At 40.9% G+C, this 23,024-nt stretch overlaps 1 protein-coding gene across 1 annotated transcript in view; it reads right to left on the bottom strand.

Moving 5' to 3' along the window:
- Positions 1-14,108, bottom strand: part of FREM3 (FRAS1 related extracellular matrix 3) — a 125,669-nt gene extending 111,561 nt beyond the window's left edge. The window contains 2 exon segments of the mRNA XM_054486057.1: positions 6,581-6,670; positions 8,924-14,108. Coding sequence (XP_054342032.1) covers positions 6,581-6,670; positions 8,924-14,108 — 5,275 coding nt within the window.
- Between the last annotated feature and the right edge of the window lie 8,916 nt (positions 14,109-23,024).

A 23,024-nucleotide genomic window follows, 5' to 3' on the forward strand; every position in this document is an offset into this window, starting at 1 on the left:
TGCTAGAAACCTAGACATCCAAATACCAGAAGCACAAAGAACACCTGGGAAAATCACTGCAAAAAGATCTTCACCTAGGCACGTTGTCATCAGGTTATCCAAAGATGAAGGAAAGAATCTTAAGAGCTGTGAGACAGAAGCACCAGGTAACCTATAAAGAAAAACCTATCAGATTAACAGCAGATTTCTCAGCAGAAATCATACAAGCTAGAAGGGATTGGGGGCCTATCTTCAGCCTCCTCAAACAAAATAATTATCAGCCAAGAATTTTGTATCCAGCAAAAGTAAGCATCATATATGAAGGAAAGATACAGTCTTTTCCAGATGAACAAGTGCTGAGGGAATTCATCATTACCAAGCCACCACTATAGGAACTGCTAAAAGGACCTCTAAATCTTGAAACAAATCCTGGAAACACATCAAAACAGAACCTCTTTAAAGCGTAAATCACACAGGGCCTATAAAACAAAAATACAAGTTAAAAAGCAAAAAACAAAAAAATCAAAGTACATAGGCAACAAAGTGCATGATGACTGCAATAGTACCTCACATTTCAATACTTACATTGAATGTCAATGATCTAAATGCTCCACTTAAAAGATACAGAACCAGCTTCATCCATGTCCAAACTAACACAAGAACAGAAACCAAACACAGCATGTTCTCACTCATAAGTGGGAGTTGAACTATGAGAACACATGGACACAGCTGTGGGGGACACATCACACACCAGGGCCTGTCGGGGGGTGGGGGACTGGGGGAGGGATGGCATTAGGAGAAATACCTAATGTAGATGATGGGTTGATGGGTGCACCAAACCATGGCATGTGTATACCTATGTAACAAATCTGCATGTTCTACACGTGTACCCCAGAACTTAAATTTTATATATATATATAAGATACAGAACTGCAGAATGGATAAGAACTCACCAACCAACTATCTGCTGCATTCAGGAGACTCAGCTAGCACATAAGGACTCACATAACTTAGAGTAAAGGGGTGGAAAAAGACATTTCATGCAAACAGACACCAAAAGCAAGCAGGGGTAGCTAATTCTTATATCAGACAAAACAAATTTTAAAGCAACAGCCATTAGAAGAGACAAAGAGAGACATTTTATAATGGTAAAAGGCCTTGTCCACAGGAAAATATCACAATCTTAAACATACATGTACCTAACACTGGAGCCCCCAAATTTATAAAGCAATTACTAATAGACCTAAGGAATGAGGTAGACAGCAACACGATAATAGTGAAGGACTTCAATACTCCACTGACGACAATAGACCGGTCATGAAGACAGAAAGTCAACAAAGAAACAATGGATTTAAACTATACCTTGGAACAAATGGACTTAACAGATATATACAGAACATTGTATCCAGCAATAGCAGAATACACATTCTATTCAACAGCACATGAAACTTTCTCCAAGACAGATCATATGATAGGCCATAAAATGAGCCTGAATAAATTTAAGGAAATTGAAATTATATCAAGCACTCTTTCAGACCATAGTGGAATAAAACTGGAAATCAACTCCCAAAGGAACTTTCAAAACCATGCAAATACATGGAAATTAAATAACCTGCTCCTGAATGAGCATTGGGTCAAAAACAAAATCAAGATGGAAATTAAAAAATTCTTTGAACCGAATGACAATAATGACACAACCTATCAAAACGTCTGGGATACAGCAAAGGTGGTGCTAAGAGAAAAGTTCATAGCCCTAAACACCTACATCAAAAAGACTGAAAGCACAAACAGACAATCTAAGGTCACACCTTATGGAACTAGAGAAACAAGAACAAACCGAAACCAAACCCAGCAAAAGAAAGGAAATAATCAAGATCAGAGCAGAACTAAATGAAATTGAAACAAACAAACAAAAAATACAAAAGTTACGTAAAACAAAAAAGCTGATTCTTTGAGAAGATAAATAAAATTGATAGACCATTGGCAAGACTAACCAAGAAAAGTAGAGAAAAAATCCAAATAACCTCACTAAGAAACAAAACAGGAGATATTACAACTGACACCATTGAAATACAAAAGAGCATTCAAGGCTGCTATGAACACCTTTACTCACATAACTAGAAAACCTAGAAGAGATGGATAAATTCCTGGAAAAATACAACCCTCCTAGTTTAAATCAGGAAGAATTAGATGCCCCGAACAGACCAATAACAAGCAGTGAGATTGAAATGGTAATTAAAAAATTACCACCACCACCACCACCAACAACAAAAAATCCAGGACCAGATGGATTCACAACCAAATTCTACCAGACATTCAAAGAAGAATTGGTACCAATTATTTTGACACTACTCCACAAGATAGAGGAAAATGGAACCCTTCCTAATTCATTCTATGAAGCCAGCATCACCCTAATACCAAAACCAGGAAAGGATATAACCAAAAATGAAAACTACAGACCAATATCCTTGATGGACATAGATGCTAAAATCCTTAATCAAATACTAGCTAACTGAATCCAACAGTATATCAAAAAGATAATCTACCATGATCAAGTGGGTTTCATGTCAGGGATGCAGGGATGGTTTAACATCCACAAGTCAATAAATGTGATACACCACATAAACAGAATTAAAACCAAAAATCACATGATCATTTCAATAGATGCAGAAAGAGCATTTGACAAAACCCAGCATCCCTTCATTATTAAAACTCTCAGCAAAATTGGCACTCAAGGGACATAACTTAATGTAATAAAAGCCATCTATGACAAACCCACAGCCAATATAATACTGAATGGGCAAAAGTTTAAATCATTCCCTTCGAGAAGTGGAACAAGACAAGGATGCCCACTCTCACCACTCCTCTTCAACGTAGTACTGGAAGTCCTAGCCAGAGCAATCAGACAAGAGAAAGAAATAAAGAGCATCCAAATCGGTAAAGATGAAGTCAAACTGTCACTGTTTGCTGACGATATGATCATTTACCGTGAAAACCCTAAGGACTCCTCCAGAAAGCTCCTAGAACTGATAAAAGAATTCAATAGAGTTTACGGATACAAGATTAAAGTACACAAATCAGTAGCTCTTCTATACACCGACAGCTACCAAGTAGAGAATCAAATCAAGAACTCAACCCCTTTTAAAAGAGCTGCAAAAAATAAATAAATTAAATAAAATACTTAGGAATATACCTAACCAAGGAGTCAAAAGACCTCTACAAGGAAAAGTGCAAAACACTACTGAAAGAAATCATAGACAACACAAACAAATGGAAACACATCCCGTGCTCATGGATGGGTAGAATCAATATTGTGAACATGACCATACTGCCAAAAGCAATCTACAAATTCAATGCAATTCCCATCAAAATACCACCATAATTATTCACAGAATTAGGAAAAACAATTCTAAAACGCATATAGAACCAAAAAAGAGCCCATATAGCCAAAGCAAGACTAAGCAAAGAGAACAAACCTGGAGGCATCACACTCTCTGATTTCAAACTGTACTATAAGGCCATAGTCACTAATACAGTGTGGTACTGGTACAAAAATAGGCACATAGACCAATGGAACAGAACAGAGAACCCATAAATAAAGCCAACTACTTCCAGTCAACTGATCTTCGACAAAGCAAACAAGAAACATACAGTGGGGAAAGGACACCCTTTTCAACAAATGGTGCTGGGGTAATTTGCTAGCCACATGTAGGCAAGTGAAACTGGATCCTCATCTCTCATCTTATACAAAAACCAACTCAAGATGGATTAAGGACTTAATCCTAAGACCTGAAACTATAAAAATTCTAGAAGATAACATTGGAAAAACCCTTCTAGACATTGGCTTAGCCAAGGATTTCATGACCAAGATCCCAAAAGGAAATGCAATAAAAGCAAAGATAAATAGTCGGGACCTAATTAAATGAAAGAGCTTTTGCATGGCAAAAGGAACGGTTAGCAGAGAAAACAGACAACCCACAGAGTGGGATAAAATCTTCACAATGTATATATCTGACAAAGGACTAATATCCAGAATTTACAACGAACTCAAACAAATCAGTAAGAAAAAAACAATCCCATCAAAAAGTCGGCTAAGGACATGAATAGACAATTCTCAAAAGAAGATATACAAATGACCAACAAACATGAAAAAATGCCCAACATCACTAATAATCAGGGAAATGTAAATCAAGACCACAATGAGATACCACCTCACTCCTGCAAGAATGGCAATAATTGAACAAATAATTTTAAAAAAGCAGTAGATTTTGGCATGGATGTGTTTATTAATCAGGGATCACTTCTACACTGCCGGTGGGAATGTAAACTAGTACAGCCACTACAGAAAATAGTGTGGAGATTCCTTAAAGAGCTAGAAGTAGAACTACCATTTGATCCAGCAATCCCACTACTAGGTATCTACTCAGAGGAAAAGAAGTCATTATTTGAAAAAGGTACTTGCACACGCATGTTTATAGCAGCACAATTCACAATTGCAAAATCATGGAACCAACCCAAATGCCCATCAATAAACGAGTGGATAAAGAAACTGTGGTATGTATATACGATGGAATACTATGCAGCCATAAAAGGAATGAATTAACAGCATTTGCAGTGACCTGGATGAGATTGGAGACTATTATTCTAAATGAATTAACTCAGGAATGGAAAACCAAACATCATACGTTCTCACTGATATGTGAGAGCTAAGACATGATGATGCAAAGGCATAAGAATGACACAATGGACTTTGGGTACTTGGGGGGAAGAGTGGGAGGGGGGCAAAAAATAGTGTATACTGTTCGGATGATGGGTACACAGAAATCTCATAAATCACCACCAAAGAACTTACTCCTGTAACCAAATACCACCTGTACAACCAAAAACTTATGGAAAAATTAAAAAAAAAAAAAGAAAATGCAGCCTTGTCAAAACATTGATTCTATTCCAGTAAGGACCATTTTGGATTTCTGAACTCCAGAACTGTAAGATGACAGATTTGCGTTGGCAGTTAAGAGCCCTAGCTTTGGAATTGGCAAGACCTGGATTTGATTCCAGTTTACTTGCCTATTGCTTGTATGACTTCAGGCAAGTTATTCAACCATGGTGTCTTCATTTTAAAATGGGCATCATAACATTTACTTTTTATTTTGTAGGAGGATCAAAAGTCATAATGTCTTTAGGGACTGGCTAGCTCATAGAAAAAAGTTAAAACATGGTAGCTACATAAAATTCACCTTACAGGGTCATCACAGACTGATTTTTGTTTGTAACGTTGTCCACAAAGCATAGTGTCAGAGTCAGAGGTACATCTTTTTAGAGTGACATTCTTTTCAAAAACAGAAAGGAAAATATTCAATATAAAATATGTCTTATATTTATTTATGAACCTGTTTAAAGGCATAAATTCATCTTTTTAGTAACTTATGGTTCTTGAGAACTTGGGAAAGGGAAAGAAGATTTGATTTTAAACTTTAAGGGAGAAAATGGATAGGAGGGATCAGTAGTTTCAACTGTAGTTAGTCTCATCAGAAGGGGAGAAAGTACCTAGTTAATGGGCACCTATCTTTAAATTAATTTTTTTAAAAAAGAACAAGAATCAGATGAAAGCACCTACTTTTTATGAAGTGCTTTACATTTATGATCTTAGTCAATCCTCTTAGCAACTCTTTGACCTAGGTATGAAGACCACCACTTTATACATGGGGGAATGAATGAAGAGGACAAGGTCACTTACTCAAGGTCACACGGGACAAGTTGGGATTCAAACTCAGTCAGTATACCATATGGCCCCTCATATAGGACTACTTTACAATAAATTCAGTTCCTGACTGATTACACATGATTTAGGCAGAAAATGCAGGTTACTTACTGGGAATGAGTAATGATTTGTACTGAAAGAGGTTACTGAGTGGCAAGCAGCACACAGAGATAATTTCTGCTATTATCCTGTCATACTGCAAAATGATTTTTCTTCTGACCACATAATCATTGAATCCCTAGGTGTGTAAAGAAAGTGGCTTCTGTTAACTAGATGCTGCCCATTATTCTACTTTGAAGTTAATAGTAGACAGACCAAGCTGCAGCATAAACAGGCAGTTTTTAAGTAAGCTTTCCTCTATGCTGGGATATATATATATATATATATATATTTACCCCATCCAGAAAGATTTCAAGTCTAAGGTCAGGGAGCCATAAGATTCAGTTCTGCAAATAAAAATCCCAACAAAATCTGAAGATGTATTTTCTAATTCGTTTTGGAATGATAGAAACCACTAGCTAGATTCACAGAATCTCTTGAAGGTAAGATTCACTTGCCTATATGATGTCACACATGATCCAGATCAGATAAAATACTTCACATTTCACTCATCAAAGTCCTCATTGCTTTTTCTTCCTAAAAAGTTATTTATCAAGAATCTTTTGGCACAGGACCATAAGTGAAACAAAAAGAATTAATTTGCTTGTATTATGACATTATTGATTGTGATTACTTGCTTACATGATGCCTATACTTGCCCAGAAATGATTTAATTTTTTTCCAATTTTATGTTGATTTTAGTTAACCATGAATCCTTTTGAAGGGTTTATTATGACTTACCATTGTCTTCAACAGAGAAATAGAAGATGTCCATTGATGCATTGCTGCCCTCATTCAAAACATAGGATATCTTCATCTCATCAATATCAGCTAAAAAAAAAAGCAACCATTACACAAAGTCATATTGGCACAAATGAAAATGAGTATGTTAACAACTTCAAAGTTTTAATTAGGCATAGAAATACTCCAATTAATAAATTTGAAAATAATGATTGAGTGAACATGAATCTTCTTCTTGAAGCTACAATGTCAAAAATAAAACTTTAGTTTGAAATTTTGTCACAATGAGGTACCATCTCACCCCAGTCAGACTGGTGATTATTAAAAAGCCAAAAAATAACAGATGCTTGGTGAGATTGTAGAGAAAAAGGAACACTATACATTGTTGGTAGGAGTGTAAATTAGTTCAGCCATTGTGGAAAGCAGTGTGGAGATTCCTCAGAGAGCTCAAAACAGAACTATCATTCAACCCAGCAGTCCCATTAGTGGGTATACACCCCCAAAATATAAATCATTCTATCATAAAGACACATGCATGCAAATGTTCATTGCAGCACTACTCACGATAGCAAAGACATTGAATCAACCTAAATGTCCATCAATGACATCTTGGATAAAGCAAATATATTACATATACACCATGGAATACTATGCAGCCATTAAAAACTAGATCATGTCTTTTGTTGTTGTTGTTGTTGTTTTTTCAGGACCATGGATAGAGCTGGAGGCTATTATCCTTCACAAACTAATTCAGGAACAGGAAACAAAATACTGCATATTCTTACTTATAAATGGGAGCTAAATGATAAGAACTCATGAATACAATGAAAGCAACAATCGACAGTGGTGTTTTCTTGAGGGTGGAGGGTAGGAGGAAGGAGCAGAGCAGAAAAGATAACTACTGGGTACTGGGCTTAAATACCGGGGTGATGAAATAATCTGTACAACAGACCAGCTTGACATGAGTTTAAGTATGTAACAAACCTTCACATGTACCTCCAAACCTAAAATAAAAGTTAAGAAACCCTGACTTTGTCACAGTGCTACTATGTGCATATTCTCTGGGTGCTGAAGCCCAGCAAGGAGGGCATTCTAGTTACGTCTGCTTTACAACATCCTGGCCCTCTATGGAGAGCCAGGTCTATCTGGTTTTGAATCTTCTGCACAAGTATAGAGCTTGACATAACTGTGGATACTCATGAACTACTTGTCAAAATGAATTTAAACAAGAATAATTACTGCATCCTAAGAAAAAAGAAAATGAGAATAAAATCATGATTTTTTTTCCTATTGGCTATTCTCTTGGATAATAATTTGTTATGAAGGTCTATAATTATGTTTTTATATTGGTAATAGTATTTTAAAAATAATTTGCTTTCAGGGGTGTTTGTTTATAGAATAATTCTTATAGAACCACATATATTTTATTGTTTAAAGTTTATATAAGTTTAATATTTGAAAATGTTATCACTGTTGTGATTGCATTATTTCTTTTTTTGTTGTTGTTATACTTTAAGTTCTGGGATACATGTGCATAACGTGCAGGTTTGTTACATAGGTATACACGTGCCATGGAGAACCACATATGATTTCATTTGCTTTAGAAGCAATTCTGAAAATGTAACCAAACTGTTTTTTAAACATGTGTAAGTTTTCCTCTGAGTTTGCATCTAGGTTTACATGTATCATGTGTGGGAAATTTCATGCACAGAGCTATCTAAAAAGTTATGACAACATAAACAGCATTTAAAAGCCAGCGGGTATCACATCACTTGGGAAAGTAGAGGGACCTGCCTGTAGCTCATGATTAGTAGTGACACCAAATATAAAAGAAAAAATAATCTCAGGCAAACAGTTCTGTGCTTTTATTAGATGTAGAAATTACATTTGAATAGTATAATAAAAATGAACAATGTAGGAATTTATATCCAAAATCTAGATACCAAACATCTTCAAAAATCTGGACTTAGTAGTAACTATGCAAATGATTTCTGTATGCCATTCTTAAAATTCAAAATCAATCTGATATTATCAGAATTAATATAACGTTATCTTATAATATTTCAGAAGCAGAAGCTGTCCTCCTGTGTTTAGCAGTCTTAAGGTATAACTACAACTTTATGAAATATCTGTGAGTTTCTGTTAAATGGTCGTTCTGATGAAATTGATGAAAAAGGACTTGTTGCCTTTTTTGTTTTTAGAACAGTTTCACGCTTCACTGTATTTTATTAGAACAAGAATCTTACTGCAAATGGCTGATATCAGGACAATTTTACACAAAGCTGAGAGATCTGATCCAATGAAGGAGAGGGACAGAATAGTCAGGGAAGAATGCATACTAACCTTGTGTAAACACTCGAGTGCTCTGGTTTCCAAGGCCAGTGTTGATAATGAATCCATGCTCTGGTCCTCTGGTCACTTTATACTTCAGAAGCCTGTGGGGGCTGTCCTGATCTTCTGCCTTCAGAGACTTGCTGGTAATCAGGAAGCCCATGTGTCCAGTGTGAAAGTGCTTCAAGGCTAGGGCACCCCTGTTGATAGTAATATGAGGAAGCCTATTGTCTAATGATCTTATCTGGACCCTCATTACTTGAGGTTTGTGTGTCACCAGGGCAGTGTCTGGTAGGACATAGAAATCAGTGTGAGTGCCATCTGTCACAGTCAAGGAGAAACTATCTTCAGTGGTCTCACTGCCGTCATGCTTGTAGCTAATCAGGTTCTTGTTCAGGTCTTGCTTGGTGAAAGTGGTCACAGCACGGCTACCATTGTACAAAATCTTGCCATGCATAGGGACCTGCGTGATGGTAAAGAGAATAAGATCATCTGGGGTATCCTTGTCTTCCACCGTCAATTCAAGGAGAGTGATCAGTTGGCTATCCTCTTTCTGTAGTGTTAGTCTATGGATGGTCAGGATAGGTTTCTTATTATCCACATCAGTGATGAAGATCCTGAAGGTTCTGAACACAGGGTAGAGTCCATTGATCACTTGAAACTCAAAGCTGTCCATCTTTTTCTCATCATTTGAAGTATGGACATAGGATATTTTGTTGCTAGCCAATTGAAGCTGAGTGAAAGAGGCAATGGGTTCCCCAGCATGGTCAGAACTTTCTAAGTGACCCAGGCTTGGAGCCCGTGTAATACTAAAGTAATGTTCGTCAGAGCTGTTGATGTCACTGTTGCTAAGCAGATTGTTGGTAAGGGTCACTCTGGCACCTTCTGTCAAGGTGATCCTTTTGCTGATTACCTCAGGGAAGACCCTGTGTAAGTTGCCAATGGTGACGTAGAAGTAGTGGTCTGTCAAAGTGTTAACCCCATCAGTAACATCAAACTTGATAATGTCAACAATCCCTTCTTGGCCTGTGTGGATATAGCAGATGAGGCCTCTGTTAATCTCATCCTGGGTAAAGTTCATTCCCAGAGTAAGATTGTTCCTCACTTCTCCTCTGGGTTTTCTCAGCCTCTGTAGAAGCCCTTGTTGAGGCCCAGAATGGAGGACAAAACTGAGGCTCTTATCATCTGAGTCAAGATCTGTGGCCTTGAGGATCCGATTTGTGATGATCTCAGAGTGTCCTTTCTCTACCTTCAGCCCATTGTTGACAGTCAGCTGAGGAGTTTCATCATCCACTAGGGTCACTACAATGGGTACCTTCCTGTGGGTTGTGTGCTTGCCGTCACTCAGCCAGACCTCAAAACTGTCCTCTTTGGTCTCTGAGTCATCATGCTCATATACAATGGTGGAGGCCTCCTGGATCTCCTTGAGGGTGAAGCTGTGGATGGGCTGGCTGCCTGTAGCCAGCTGCTGTATGATTCGTCCATGCCGAGGGAGGGCTGTGAGTTGAAAGTGGAGCTCATTCGGTGGCAGGTCAGCATCTGTTCCGTTAAGCAGCTGGGTGTCTATGACCAGGCTCATCCCCTCTAGTACCTCAAACTCATGGGCAAAAAGTTTAGGCTGCTCATCATTTGTGGGTAGGATGATTATAGGGAAGAAGACGTTTGGGGAGAAGTTGATGCCATCAGAGCAATAAAACGTGAATTGATCCTCTTGTGGCTCTACTCCCTTGTGAATACTCTGTACATAATTGATATGCCTCACTTGGACATCTCTGAGGGAGAAAGCACTGATGGGGCTACCAGACTGGGACATTTTTGAACCAGGAGCTCGTGCAATCTTTTCCAGGTAGCCAGAGGCTGGCTGACTAGTCACTGTGCAGAGGAGTTCATCTTGAGGAGTGTCCACATCTTCAACATGGAGATGTTGTAAGGTCAAAGAGTTCTTCTCACCTTCATAGACAATGAAGGACTCCCCTACCAAGACCTTGGGTCCCACATTGTCCACAGGCAGCACAGTTACTTGTACCTGTACTCTCTCTATTATGCTATTCCCCACTACCCATTGGTAAGAATCATTGGAGAGGATGAGGCTGAAGGCATCGTGCTGCTTTTGAAAACCAACTTCACCTCCAGTGTGGACATAGGCTACTCTCTCATTGATGAGATCCTCTTGGGTGAATCGTTCTGTGGGCAAACCATTTACCAGAATACTGCCCAATTTGGGGCTATCCTTTACAATGAAAGACAGCATCAAGTCACCTACATCCTTCCTTTTGCCATGGATGACACCCATGGTAATTTCAGTGGCTTTATTCTCTAGTACATCTATAGAAACATCCAATAATGAACTACTTCTGAGAGAGATCCTAGGACTTCTGTTAGCCACATTGGGATGCACAGAAATTGGGACGGTGATGGGTATATGGTGCACCCCATCACTTACTTCCAGATGGAAAGTGTCACTGGTAGTCGTCTGGTCTCTGCCATGCTGGTAAGAGACACTCCCATTAATAATATCAGCTTGCATGAAAGATTCCCCTGGGACCATACATTTTTTAAAGTACTGCAAGTGTCCATGTTGGGGACCCCGGACTAATATGAAGACAATTTGGTCAATGTCTGTGTCTGGGTCTGTAACATGCAGCTCATTACTACTGAGGTTAAAGCTGCCTCCCTCTAAGATAGTAAAGCCTCTGTTGGTGACTTCTGGGGGCTGGTTGTCCACAGGTTGCAGGAATAATGTGAACGTGCCTGGCACGCTATTGCCTGCAGCATCTTCCACCTGGTAAGTAAACTGCACAACCCGTGGTGCAATACCCAACTTCTGTGGAGGCTGGTAGGCAACTTTATGCTGATTTACCTGGGCTTGGGTGAAGTGCATGATGAGTGTGTTTGGTGAACCAGTGAGCACAATTTCTCCAGCCCGGACTTGGTGGTTGCCATCTATGTCAGTCGGGAGTGTCAGTAGGGTGTACCATAGGTTCTGGTCATCAGAGTCCTCGTCAATGTATTGGAGGAAATTCTTCTGGAAGTGAGTGAGTTGGTATTCTTGTACAGTCATTTCCAGTGTAGTTCCTGGATACAGCTGTGGACTCAGTATATCCACTGGATGGACCTTGATGGTGAAAATGTGCTGGTTGGAGAGATTGGGTGGGTCATGGTCATCCTGCACATGGAAAGCCAGCTGGACCATTACAGATTGAGGGCTGTGTGGTCCAAGATAGCGGTAGAAGAGTCTCCCTTCCATTATGTCTCTCTGTAGCCACTCAGTCACCACTTTCTCATAAAGCCCTTCCTTTTCCATGTAGTGCCAGTCTTCATCTTCAGTGGAGAGAGGTAGTTCAGCCTGCCGCAGCAACAGGTCCCCCAGGTAGTGGCCTGAGTGGGAGGAACCAGGGGCCAACTCCCACTGAGGCTCTTCCTCATTTCCTTCTAGGGGCTGGTTCTCCAGCACAAAGTGGATGGTTGAGTCCTCAGAGTCAATATCAGTAGCACTCAGTACAAAGGGAGAGATCTGGACCACCTGCCCTTCAGTCAGTGAGAGTCCTGTGTTAGTATTGACCATTGGTGGTTCATCATCCACAGGTAGGATGGTGAGGGGAAAGAGGAATTCCACTTGGTGGTGCCCGTCCTCCATCCGGAAGATGATGTTATCACTGTAGGTGTTGCTGCCATCATGCTGATACACCACTCGCCCTGCTGCCAGGTCCGCTGGTGTGAAATACTTGCACCCAGCAGGTGCCCCAAACACCACCAGCTGCCCATGTCTCAAGCCCCTGACTGCAGCCATTTTCACCTCTTCCAGGTTATCTTTATCACTGATAGGAACGCTGTGGGTGCTGGACAAGGGCCTTGACTGACCTTCAAAAAGCACAAGTCCCCTGTTATGGCTAGCCACTGGGACCAGAGTATTCATGGATTTCACTGTCACCATGAAGGCAAAGGGGTCTGAGGCAGCGCCGTCTCCGTCCACCACCTCCAGCTCCAGCTGAAAGAGGTGCTCCCCATGGGAGTTCTCTGTAGGGGGCTGATAGGCAATCTTCAGCTCCCTCAGCTCCTGCTGGGTAAAGAAGGAGACTGGAAGCCCTAGAGGGTCGTCGGTGCTGACCACGTAGCCCTGTTGCCCCAGGTGCCCTGGTGGGGGAGTGGGGGCGTTCAGAATGTTGAACACCAGGTCACCAGGGTCTGACTCGACGTCCTCCGCGGCCAGTGCGTCAGGCGTCAGGGCTGTCAGCACCAATGGATCCACCTCCATCATCATCGTGGCCATGCAGCTGGGCCTGGGCGGTGTGTTCTCGGCTCCCCCGCGGATCCTCACCAGCAGCTGGAAGTGCTCGCACACCAGCACACCCGCGGACCCAGCGTCTTGGCCCTCAGGCTCCAGCAGCTCCACCATCATGGGCACGTAGTCCCGATTGGGCGAGGAGGTGGCGGTGTGCTGATAGCGTACTCCAGCACGGAGGAAAGCCTCACAGTCTACGCCCTTGCCCCTGGGGAGAGGGGCCCCCACCGCGTCCACCAAGCTCCCGTACTTGGGCAGGGGGCCATCCTCGTGAGGAAGTGGGGTGAGCCGGCACCTGCGGGTGGCCGTGGCTCCAGACTTCAGGGAGGCGAAGTCCAGCACTCTCCTGTCGATGGCGCGGCTCCAGCCCCGCAGCTTCTCCACTACCAAAGGCCTGTTGCGCGTCACCAGCTCCAGCTGGGAGAAGACCAAGTCCACCGCCAGCGTGAAGGGCAGCACCAGCGTGTGTGTCGGGGCGTCGTAGCGCAGCTGCAGCAGCACCCGGGCGCGTCCGGGGCTGTGGGAGCCAAAGTGAGTGTACTGGACTTGGCGGGGCCGGAAGGTGCAGGGGAAGCGGCGCGGGGAGAGCGCGCCCTTGAGCCGCGGCAGGGCGTCCAGTACCGTGACTTCGCACCGGTCCCCCGGCTGCACTCCAATCACCAGATCCCGGAGCGGGTCGAGCCAAAGGGAACGACCCAGGGGCACCCGGAGTCCAGGGTTGGCAATCAGCACGCTGGGGCCGTTGGGGCGAGTGCCGTCAAGCGCACCCCGGGAGGGCAGGTAAAGCGCCGGGTCGGGCTCGGTCCCAAGCGAGGATGCCGGTCCCTGCAGCGCGGGGCGACTCAAGAGCAGGCAGGCGAGTGCCACAAGGAGCTGCCGGGGCGTCCCAGTCGGGTGCCGAGAAGCCCCCGCCATGGCCGCGGATGGCTCCTGGCGTTGGGATTCCAGGGGTGGGGTGCCCTGTGCAAAGAGGGATCCGCTGAGCCGCAGGTGCAGGCAGTAGAGGCAGTAGCTGCTGTCCAGTCGGTAGCCGACGCGCGGATCCAGCAAGAGCCAGCGGCTGCGCTTCGGCTACTGCAGGTAACGGCAGCGGGGGAAGGGGCTCTGCCCACTTCCTGCTCAGCCCCGGTCCCAAGTCTCTCTCTGCTGGCTTCTGGGAACCCCAGATACGCGCCCAGCGCGGCGAGACTTAGCGAGGGTGCAGCGCTCTCCCCTCCGCTCCTGGGCGCTTCACCCAGCCTACCTTACACACCTTTGTGCCCGGAGCCGTGGCCGCCGCACTGCTGCCCGCGCTGCCAGACTCCGACCAGCTGTCTGGATACTCTCTTCCCCGGGTGCCACAAAGGGATTGTCCCTCAGGGTTGGGAGAGAGACGGTGACTGTACTCGGGTCAGTCCTGCGTCTGTGAGATTGCGCTCTTGTTGTCCATTCATCCAGGGAATGGTGTTTCTGAAAAGGGGGAGAGACACCATTCCTCTTCCTTACCGCTGACAGGAGTGTATTTTCTAGCCAAAAACTGAGTCTCACTTCGGACATAAGAGAAGCTGGTGGGAGCTATTTTGCAAATAGGATTTTCTAGCTGTCTGTCTGATGAAGCAGCTTATTCAGGATCTTGTAATTTGGTGCTTCCAAACAACCCTGACATTTTTCTTCTGCTCAGGTTTTGAAAAAGAAAATCAGCACCCAAACTTGAATAGCTTGTAATCTGTTTTTTTTGTTTTTTTTTTTTTATTGTCACTGGGTCTCACATAACACAATCAGGTGTGCGGCTCGGCTTCCTTCCGTTTTCTTAGAATGTGGTTTCCATATCTGATCAACAGTGACTTGCCTGTTAGTTTATTAGACATGCTGTTTTCTAATTACTTTCTTCGTAGACAGTAGCCAGAGGGTAGGATGTCAAAGGAAACAGTAGCAGAATACTTGGATCAATTTCTGGGGCTCAATCATTTAACACCTGGAATCAGGCTCTTCATGGCTTTCAGATGAAGGTGACTATGGATGTAGTGTTAGGTACTTAACAGAATCCTATTAATTTGTAAGTTTTAAAATAGCCAATTTAGTTACAGTGCAGAGTAATCTTTTTCTATAAATAAAGTAGTAGTAGTAGTAACATGCTTCCTTATAAAATTAATGTGAATGTGAGAGACTTTTTGATGACAGTAAAAATAGATGTCTACAAACTATATTGATAGAAATGGCTTCAAGGGGGAATAGAAATCTTTAAATGTCATCTCCAAGTTATTCTTTTAGTTTTTTACAGTGTTACAAATGCCTGTTTTATTCACAGCAGCAACGACATCAGCTGATTTCCAGAGCAAAAATAATCTGCTAGTGACTTGAAAGATTTAATTTTCTCTCTAAACATTTAATTTAATCATCCAGTGAAATGCTATGGGTCTATACAATTCACTTTAGTTGAATGTTAGTGTGCCCCATTAGCACACAGATTTGTTCATACAACAGAATTTTGAGATAATAAGTTTGAATCAATATGTGTTTAGCCTAATTATACAGTATTAATTCAGTGTATCTGGAAAAATATTATTTAAAAATATATTTTTAATTGAAACACAGGTAAAGTTTCATCGTAAATGAGTCATTATATTACATTTTATAAAGCTGCTGCCTTGTCCAAAGGATGGGTTTTTATGGTAGAACTTTTATTAGTTTGCATATATTAAAGTTACCAAATGAATATTCTTATAGGAGTGCAGTTTTGGTTCTTTTTCAAGCACACTCACTCACTTTGGGACAAGTATCTTTTTTCTATGCTATTTTCACTGGAAGTAGAGATGGATGTGGGCAGCTGAGATAACAGAAAACTAAACTACTATATTTATATTTTTGTCCTCTGACCTTCCCTCTTCAGCATATATTCCCTTCACCTCTTTTTCACCATTAAATGTCTTGAAAGGGTTTTTTTATTTCATTACTGTCTCCATTTCTTCACCTCTCACTCATTGTCTCTTTAGGGCACTCCCAGTCTGGTTTCCACCTTAGACACACCAAAAAAACTTTCACTAAGGTCATTAGTAACTTCCATCTGGCAAACTCCTATAACTATCTCTCATATTGTTAATGTTGCCACACCTTTCTAGTTTCTCTTCTACCTCCCAGTTTAAGTCTCATTTCTTCAGGAAGCATTTTTCAAATGCTCTTCAAACCATGTTGCAAAATCTCTGTAATTATTTATTCATGTACAGGTCGATTAGTGTCTGTCTTCCCTGTTTGGCTTTAAGCTACAGGAGAGCAGGGAGTATGTAATGTTCACCGCTGATACTTAGTGCTTATGCCAAGGACTGGCACATAGCAGGTATGTAATAAGTATTTGTTGATTGATTGATTGATTGAATGAATGAATGAATAGAAAAATGAAAGAGAATCAGAAGTAGTGATCGACATACTATGCCGTCTAGGTGTCAGGCAGGAGAAACCAGTGCAAGTGTAGGATGACTTCTTTCGTCTTTCCTCAGAATATGCCAGTTCATTAGAGGTCAGTGGAAGCTCTGTTTAGAAAATTCAAATTTGATTTCTAGCCAAATATTTATATTACCAAAATTTTCTTTTCACACGTCAATTTCACTATCCATATTGTACTTCATTCTCTCATTAATCCAAATTTATTCTTTAAACCTGAGCTGCATCAAGTCTGTCATTAAGTGGGAAGGATGCCCAAGGTTTTCATAAGCCCTACATTATGTGATCATTGTGAAAAACCCCTGCAAGCTGGTTATGTGTCATATTTCTAATTTATATATAGTAACAGATCCCACTTCATACAGCTATCATAAGAATTAAACAGATTACTACACATAAAAGGCTTTGAATAGTGCCTGGCACACAGTAAGCACTCAATAAATGTAAGTAATTATTATAATTATAGATAAGAAATTGAGACTTACAGGAGTTAAGTAGAAAAATTTTACCTTGTGAGTTAATTCCACTATAACTAAAAGTATGTCCTATAGGGAAGGACTTCTTAAATACCCCTGTCACTTCAGGGCAACTTTCCATCATGCTGCACTTCATAAATAACTGGCTCTGCCCTGAGGTACATAGAATAAATGGCATTAAATAGGTCATAGAAGGGAGACTATGTGTCCAAATATCCTGAGTGTGCTTTGGCAGAGAGAGAGTCCATTTTTAGAAAAGTCACATCCAGCTTTCAGAAGTTACTGGGAACAGGTAGGAAAAGTTCTCACCTCATGAACCAGGAAGCACTAGAACAGCAGTCCCCATTCCCCCAAACTAATGGAGCCAAGACCAGCTATCTAACCTGATCTTTGTGGAAGTTATTTTTTCTCTACCAGCTGGAGAAACAAAAGATCTTAAACCCCACATGTCACACCATGAATGCCTTGAATCAGGTTGCTTGCAAATGTTTAGCAATGATGTACTTCAGTAAAGCCTATTTAGAGGCTTTGCTCTAATTGGGTCACCAGTGGGCTCTTAGAAGAACATGCTCCAGGGAGACTACGAGTAAAACAAAACAAAACAAAACATGGAAAACAAAACATTAAAATGGCATCCAAACCATTTGTAACCTGTGGGGACTGCAGCTTCAGAGAAGTTAACTAAACTAAGTCACACAGCCTGTCAGTGGCCAAGCCACCTTTGCTTCCATTACATATGGACTCAGTGGGGCACCTGCATTTTCTGTGAGTCTCTCCCAACCTGAAGAATGCAGTAGCTGCAGCTCCACCTCAATAACTACATTTCAGGGCCATGTCTTTCTTTGCATAAATCTGGGCTAGGTTCTCCATGCCCTCCGGGATGGGCACCATTATTCTCTGTGCCTCTACACATGATGGGATGTTGGTAAAGGCAGGCTCCATACAATGGAGCAAGGAGAAGATCATCATACCCAATGGGAATAACCACTCAGCATATATCAAAAAAGTGATGCTGCATTCATTAACTTTTAAAACATTCCCAACAAACTACTGGTCATCCTATTTCGCTTGCCTTCAAAAAAGGTGGTTGAAAGTCAAGGTACAGGCTGGGCGCGGTGGCTCATGCCTGTAATCCCAGCACTTTGAGAGGCTGAGGTGGGTGGATCACGAGATCAGGAGATCGAGACCATCCTGGCTAAAACGGTGAAACCCCGTCTCTACTAAAAATACAAAAATTAGCCGGGTGTGGTGGCGGGCGCCTGTAGTCCCAGCTACTTGGGAGGCTGAGGCAGGAGAATGGTGTGAACCCGGGAGGCGGAGTTTGCAGCGAGTTGAGATTGCGCCACTGCACTCCAGCCTGGGCGACAGAGTGAGACTCCGTCTCAAAAAATAAATAAATAAATAAATAAATAAGAAAGTCAAGTCCATTGATAACGTCAGAGCCATTTGAGAACTGAGTGGTGTGGAAAAAGAGGGAAGAGGGAAATGAATGTTTTCCCTGTTCTTCTGAGACATCAACTAGCATCTAGAATAGAGCAGGTGTCTGGAGCTCTCTCATGCTGGAAAGAGCCATCCTTTAGGCTGTTGGCTACATGATCCCTGACTCTCAAAGTTCCTGTTCAGGCTGTCACTACTCAGAGAAAACGATGGACAGGAAGGCATTCATAAGAAGGCAGCCTGTGCGAGGTAGGTGAAGAAGGCTCTATCTTGCTCTGGACCATCACAAAGAGCTGATTCAAACTCTCAATGTTGGCTGAAAATAAGACCTTGGAAGAACAAAAGGGGTTATTCAGCACTAAATTAAAACATGATAATTGATCATCTTCCTTTAAATCATACAACATATAAAAGAAGTAACTTTTATTTCAAAGAAAAGCACTAGGAACAGATGTAAAACAAGAATCAAAGCTAAAAGATTGGGTGTTTTTCTAATGTACTATGTATTCTTTGTTCTATTTATAGTATATACAAGTACAATGCCTATTTAAATAGAGATTTCCTTTTAAATAGTTTCAAATTTTAGAAGAAAAATGATGATGAACGAGTGATAGTACTTAATTGGCGCTGTTTTTTTTTGAGAACTTTTAGTTGAATCTAATCTCAAAATGACTTAAAGATAACATTACTTTGCACATTATTTGGGGTCTCCATTAATTCAATTTGAATGAGTTAATAAAAGTCTGGCTTTTAGGCATAGTCCTATTTATTAGTCTACAGGTTTTGTCTGATGAAGAATTACGTCATTTTACTAGATCAGCTTTTGTCTTTCTTAAAATACGATCCATTCCACATTATAATCATGACTTTAGCACTGAAGTTGAAAGCTCAGATAAATTCTGAAAATGACTTGTTAGTATATTTGTCAGTTAGATAAAATTACAATTACTTCTCAGTTTTTTTTTATTTTGCATGTCCTCTCAGAGCATTCCATTGTGATGTTTCCCCCTTTGATCAATAGCAAAAGTGCAGAATATGGGTAGGAAATACATGACTATTGAAATATGATTCTACCTTCATTAAATATGTTTTCTGAGAATTAATGTCTTCAGCAATATCTTACTATATGATTTTATATCATACAGTATGTTATTATCATACCTACAAAATATGACCAGTAGCTATTGCATAGATGTTCAAATATCATACAAATGTTATCATTTAAACATTAATATGTTTTTGGAAGATGTTGGTCAAAGGGTACAAAGTTTCAGTTATGCAGGTTTAATAAGTTGTAGAGATCTAATGTATAACACGGTGCCTATAGTTAACAATACTGTACTGTATACTTGAAATTTGCTAAGGTCTTAAATATTCTCACCACACATACACACACAAACTATGTGAGGTGATAAATAAGTTAATTAGTTTAATTGTGGCAATTATTTCACAATGACTTTGTATACCAAAACATCATGTTACGCACTTTAAATGTAAAAAACGTTTATTTGTCAATTATATATCAATAAAGCTGGGAAAAACATTAACATGTTTTTATGTTAATTTTAAAAAAAATAATTTCAACTTTTATTATAGATTAAAGGGTACACGAGCAGGTTTGTTACGTGAGTATGTTGTGTGATGCTGAGGCTTGGGATCCCAATGATCCTGTCACTCGGGCATTGAGCATAGTAAAACAAAGTAAAACAACCACTTTGAAGAACCAACAGGTGGTCTTCAGCCTACATCCTTCTCCCTCTCTCCCCATCTAGTAGTCCCCAGTGTCTATTGTTCCCATCTTTACACTCATGTGTATTCAATGTTTACCTTCCACTTGTAAGTGAGACCATGTGATATTTGATTTTCTGTTACTGTGTCAGTTTGCTTAGGATAATGGCCTCCAGCTGCATACATGTTGCTGCAAAGGACACAATTTCATTCTTTTTTATGGCTGTATAGTATTCCATGGTGTATATGTACCACATTGATGGACACCTAGGTTGATTCCAAGTCTTTGCTATTGTGAATAGCACTGCAATGAACACATGAGTGCAGGTGTCTTTCTGATAGGATAAACTATTTTCCTTGGGGTATATACCCAGTAGTGGTATTGCTGGGTTGAATGGTAGTTCTGTTTTAAGTACTTTGAGAAATCTCCAGACTGCTTTCCACAGTAGCTGAATGAGTTTGCATTCCCACTGACAGTGTATAAGTACTCTCTTTCCTCTGCAGTTTTGCCAGCATCTGTTATTTTTTGACTTTTTAATAATTGCCATTCTGACTGGTGTGAGATGGTATCTCATTGTGGTTTTGATCTGCACTTCTTTGATATCTTTGATGATTAGTTATGTGGAGCGTTTTTCCTATGTTTATTGGCTGCGTGCATGTCTTCTTTTGAGAAGTGTCTGTTCATATCCTTTGCCCATTCTTTCATTGAACTTTGATTTTTTTTTTTTTTGCTTGTTGATTTAAGTTCCTTGTAGATTCTATATATTAGAACTGTGTCGGCCAGCCACGGTGGCTCACGCCTGTAATCCAAGCACTTTGGGAGGACAAGGTGGGCGGATTACCTGAGGTCAGGAGTTCGAGACCATCCTGGCCAACATGGTGAAACCCCATCCTACTAAAAATACAAAAATTAGCTGGGTGTGGTGGAACATTCTTGTAATCCCAGCTACTTGGTAGGCTGAGGCAGGAGAATTGCTTGAGCCCAGGAGACAGAGGTTGCAGTGAGCTGAGATTGTGCCACTGCACTCCAGGCTGGCTGATAGAGCGAGACTCTGTCAAAACAAAACAAAACAAAACAAACAAACAAAAAAACCGTATCAGATGCGATGCATAGTTTGCAGATATTTTCTCCCATTCTTTAGGCTTTCTGTTTACTCTATTGGTAAGTTCTTTTGCTGTGCAGAAGCTCTTTAATTAGGTTCTACTTGTCAAGTTTTTTTGTTGTTGTTGTTTCAATTGTTTTTGGGAACTTAGTCATAAATTCTTTGCCAAAGCCTATATTGAGAAGGGTATTTCCTAGGTTTTCTTCTAGGATTTTTGTAGTTGGAAGTGTTACATTTAAATCCCATCTTGAGTTAATTTTTATATGTGGTGAGAGGTAAGGTCCAGTTTCTTCTGCATATGGCTAGCCAACTATCCCAGCACCATTTATTGAATAGGGAGTCATTTCCTCATTGCTTATTTTTGTTGATTTTGTCAAAGATCAGATATTTGTAGGTGTGCAGGTTTAATTCTAGGTTTTCTATTCTGTTCAACTTGTCTATTTTTTGTTGTTGTTGTTGTTTGTTTGTTTGTTTTTTAAACCAGTGCCATGCTGTTTTGGCTGCTGTAGCCTTAGAGTGTAGTTTGAAGTCAGGCAATGTGATAGCTTCAGTTTTGTTATTTTTGTTTAGGATGCTTTGGTTATTTGGACTCTTTTTTGGTTCCAAATGAGTTTTAGAATATATTTTTCTAATTCTGTAAAATACTCTGTGTTAATGTTAAATGGTGTGGCATTAGTTTTCTAGGACTGCTGTAACAAGGCACTACAGGTTTAGGGGTGGCTTAAACCACAAAAATCTATTGTCTCACAGTTCTGGAGGCTGGAAGTCCAGAATGAAGATATTGAGAGGTGGCTCCTCCTGAGGACTGTTAGGGAAAGAATCTCTTCCAGGTCTTTCTTTTTGACTCTTAGCTAGTGGCCTCTTTCTATGTCTGTTCACATTGTCTTTCCTCTATCTGTGTCTCTGTGTCTAAATTTCACCTTTTCCTAAGGACCCCAGTAATACTGGATTAGGGCCCACTTTACTGACCTCATTTGAACTTGATTATCTCTGTAAAGACCCTATCTCTAAATAAGGTCTCATTCTCCAGTACTTGGGGTTAGGACTTCAACATACAAATTTTAGGAGATGTAATTTAACTCATAGAGCTCTCACACTGGCCCTCTAGAAGTCGTGCCCTCTTCACATGAAAAATAGATTCACCTTATCCCAACATCTCTTAAAGTTTTAAACCATTCTGGCATCAACTCTAAGTCCCAAATATCATCCAAATATCATCTTAATCAATCATGGATGAGTTATGGAGAATGACTCACCCAGGAAAAAAATCCTCTGCAGCTGTGAACCTGGGAAACTAGGCAAGTTATCTGCTTCCAAAATACAACAGTGGGACAGGCATAGGGTAGACATTTCCATTCCGAAAGGGTGAAATCAGATGGAAAAATGAGGTTATGGGTCCTAGGCAAGTCTGAAACCCGGCAGAGAAAATTCCACTAGATTTGGAGGTTTGAGAATCCTCTTTGGCTGGATGCTCTGTCTACTCCATTCTCCAGGCCCACCTGAGTGGCAGCTCTGCCCCTCAGCCCTGCTTGGATATGTGGTAATATTCTTAACTAGTTATAGCCATAAAGAATGTTACTATGATAGGAAAATTTTTGCCAGGCAAGTTTTAGGGAGGGAAAAAAACATCTACCTGAATTCTACCTGATTAATAAGGGGCTGATTTGTTC

Source organism: Pongo pygmaeus, chromosome 3 (assembly GCF_028885625.2).
Source record: "Pongo pygmaeus isolate AG05252 chromosome 3, NHGRI_mPonPyg2-v2.0_pri, whole genome shotgun sequence".
NCBI lineage: Eukaryota > Metazoa > Chordata > Mammalia > Primates > Hominidae > Pongo > Pongo pygmaeus.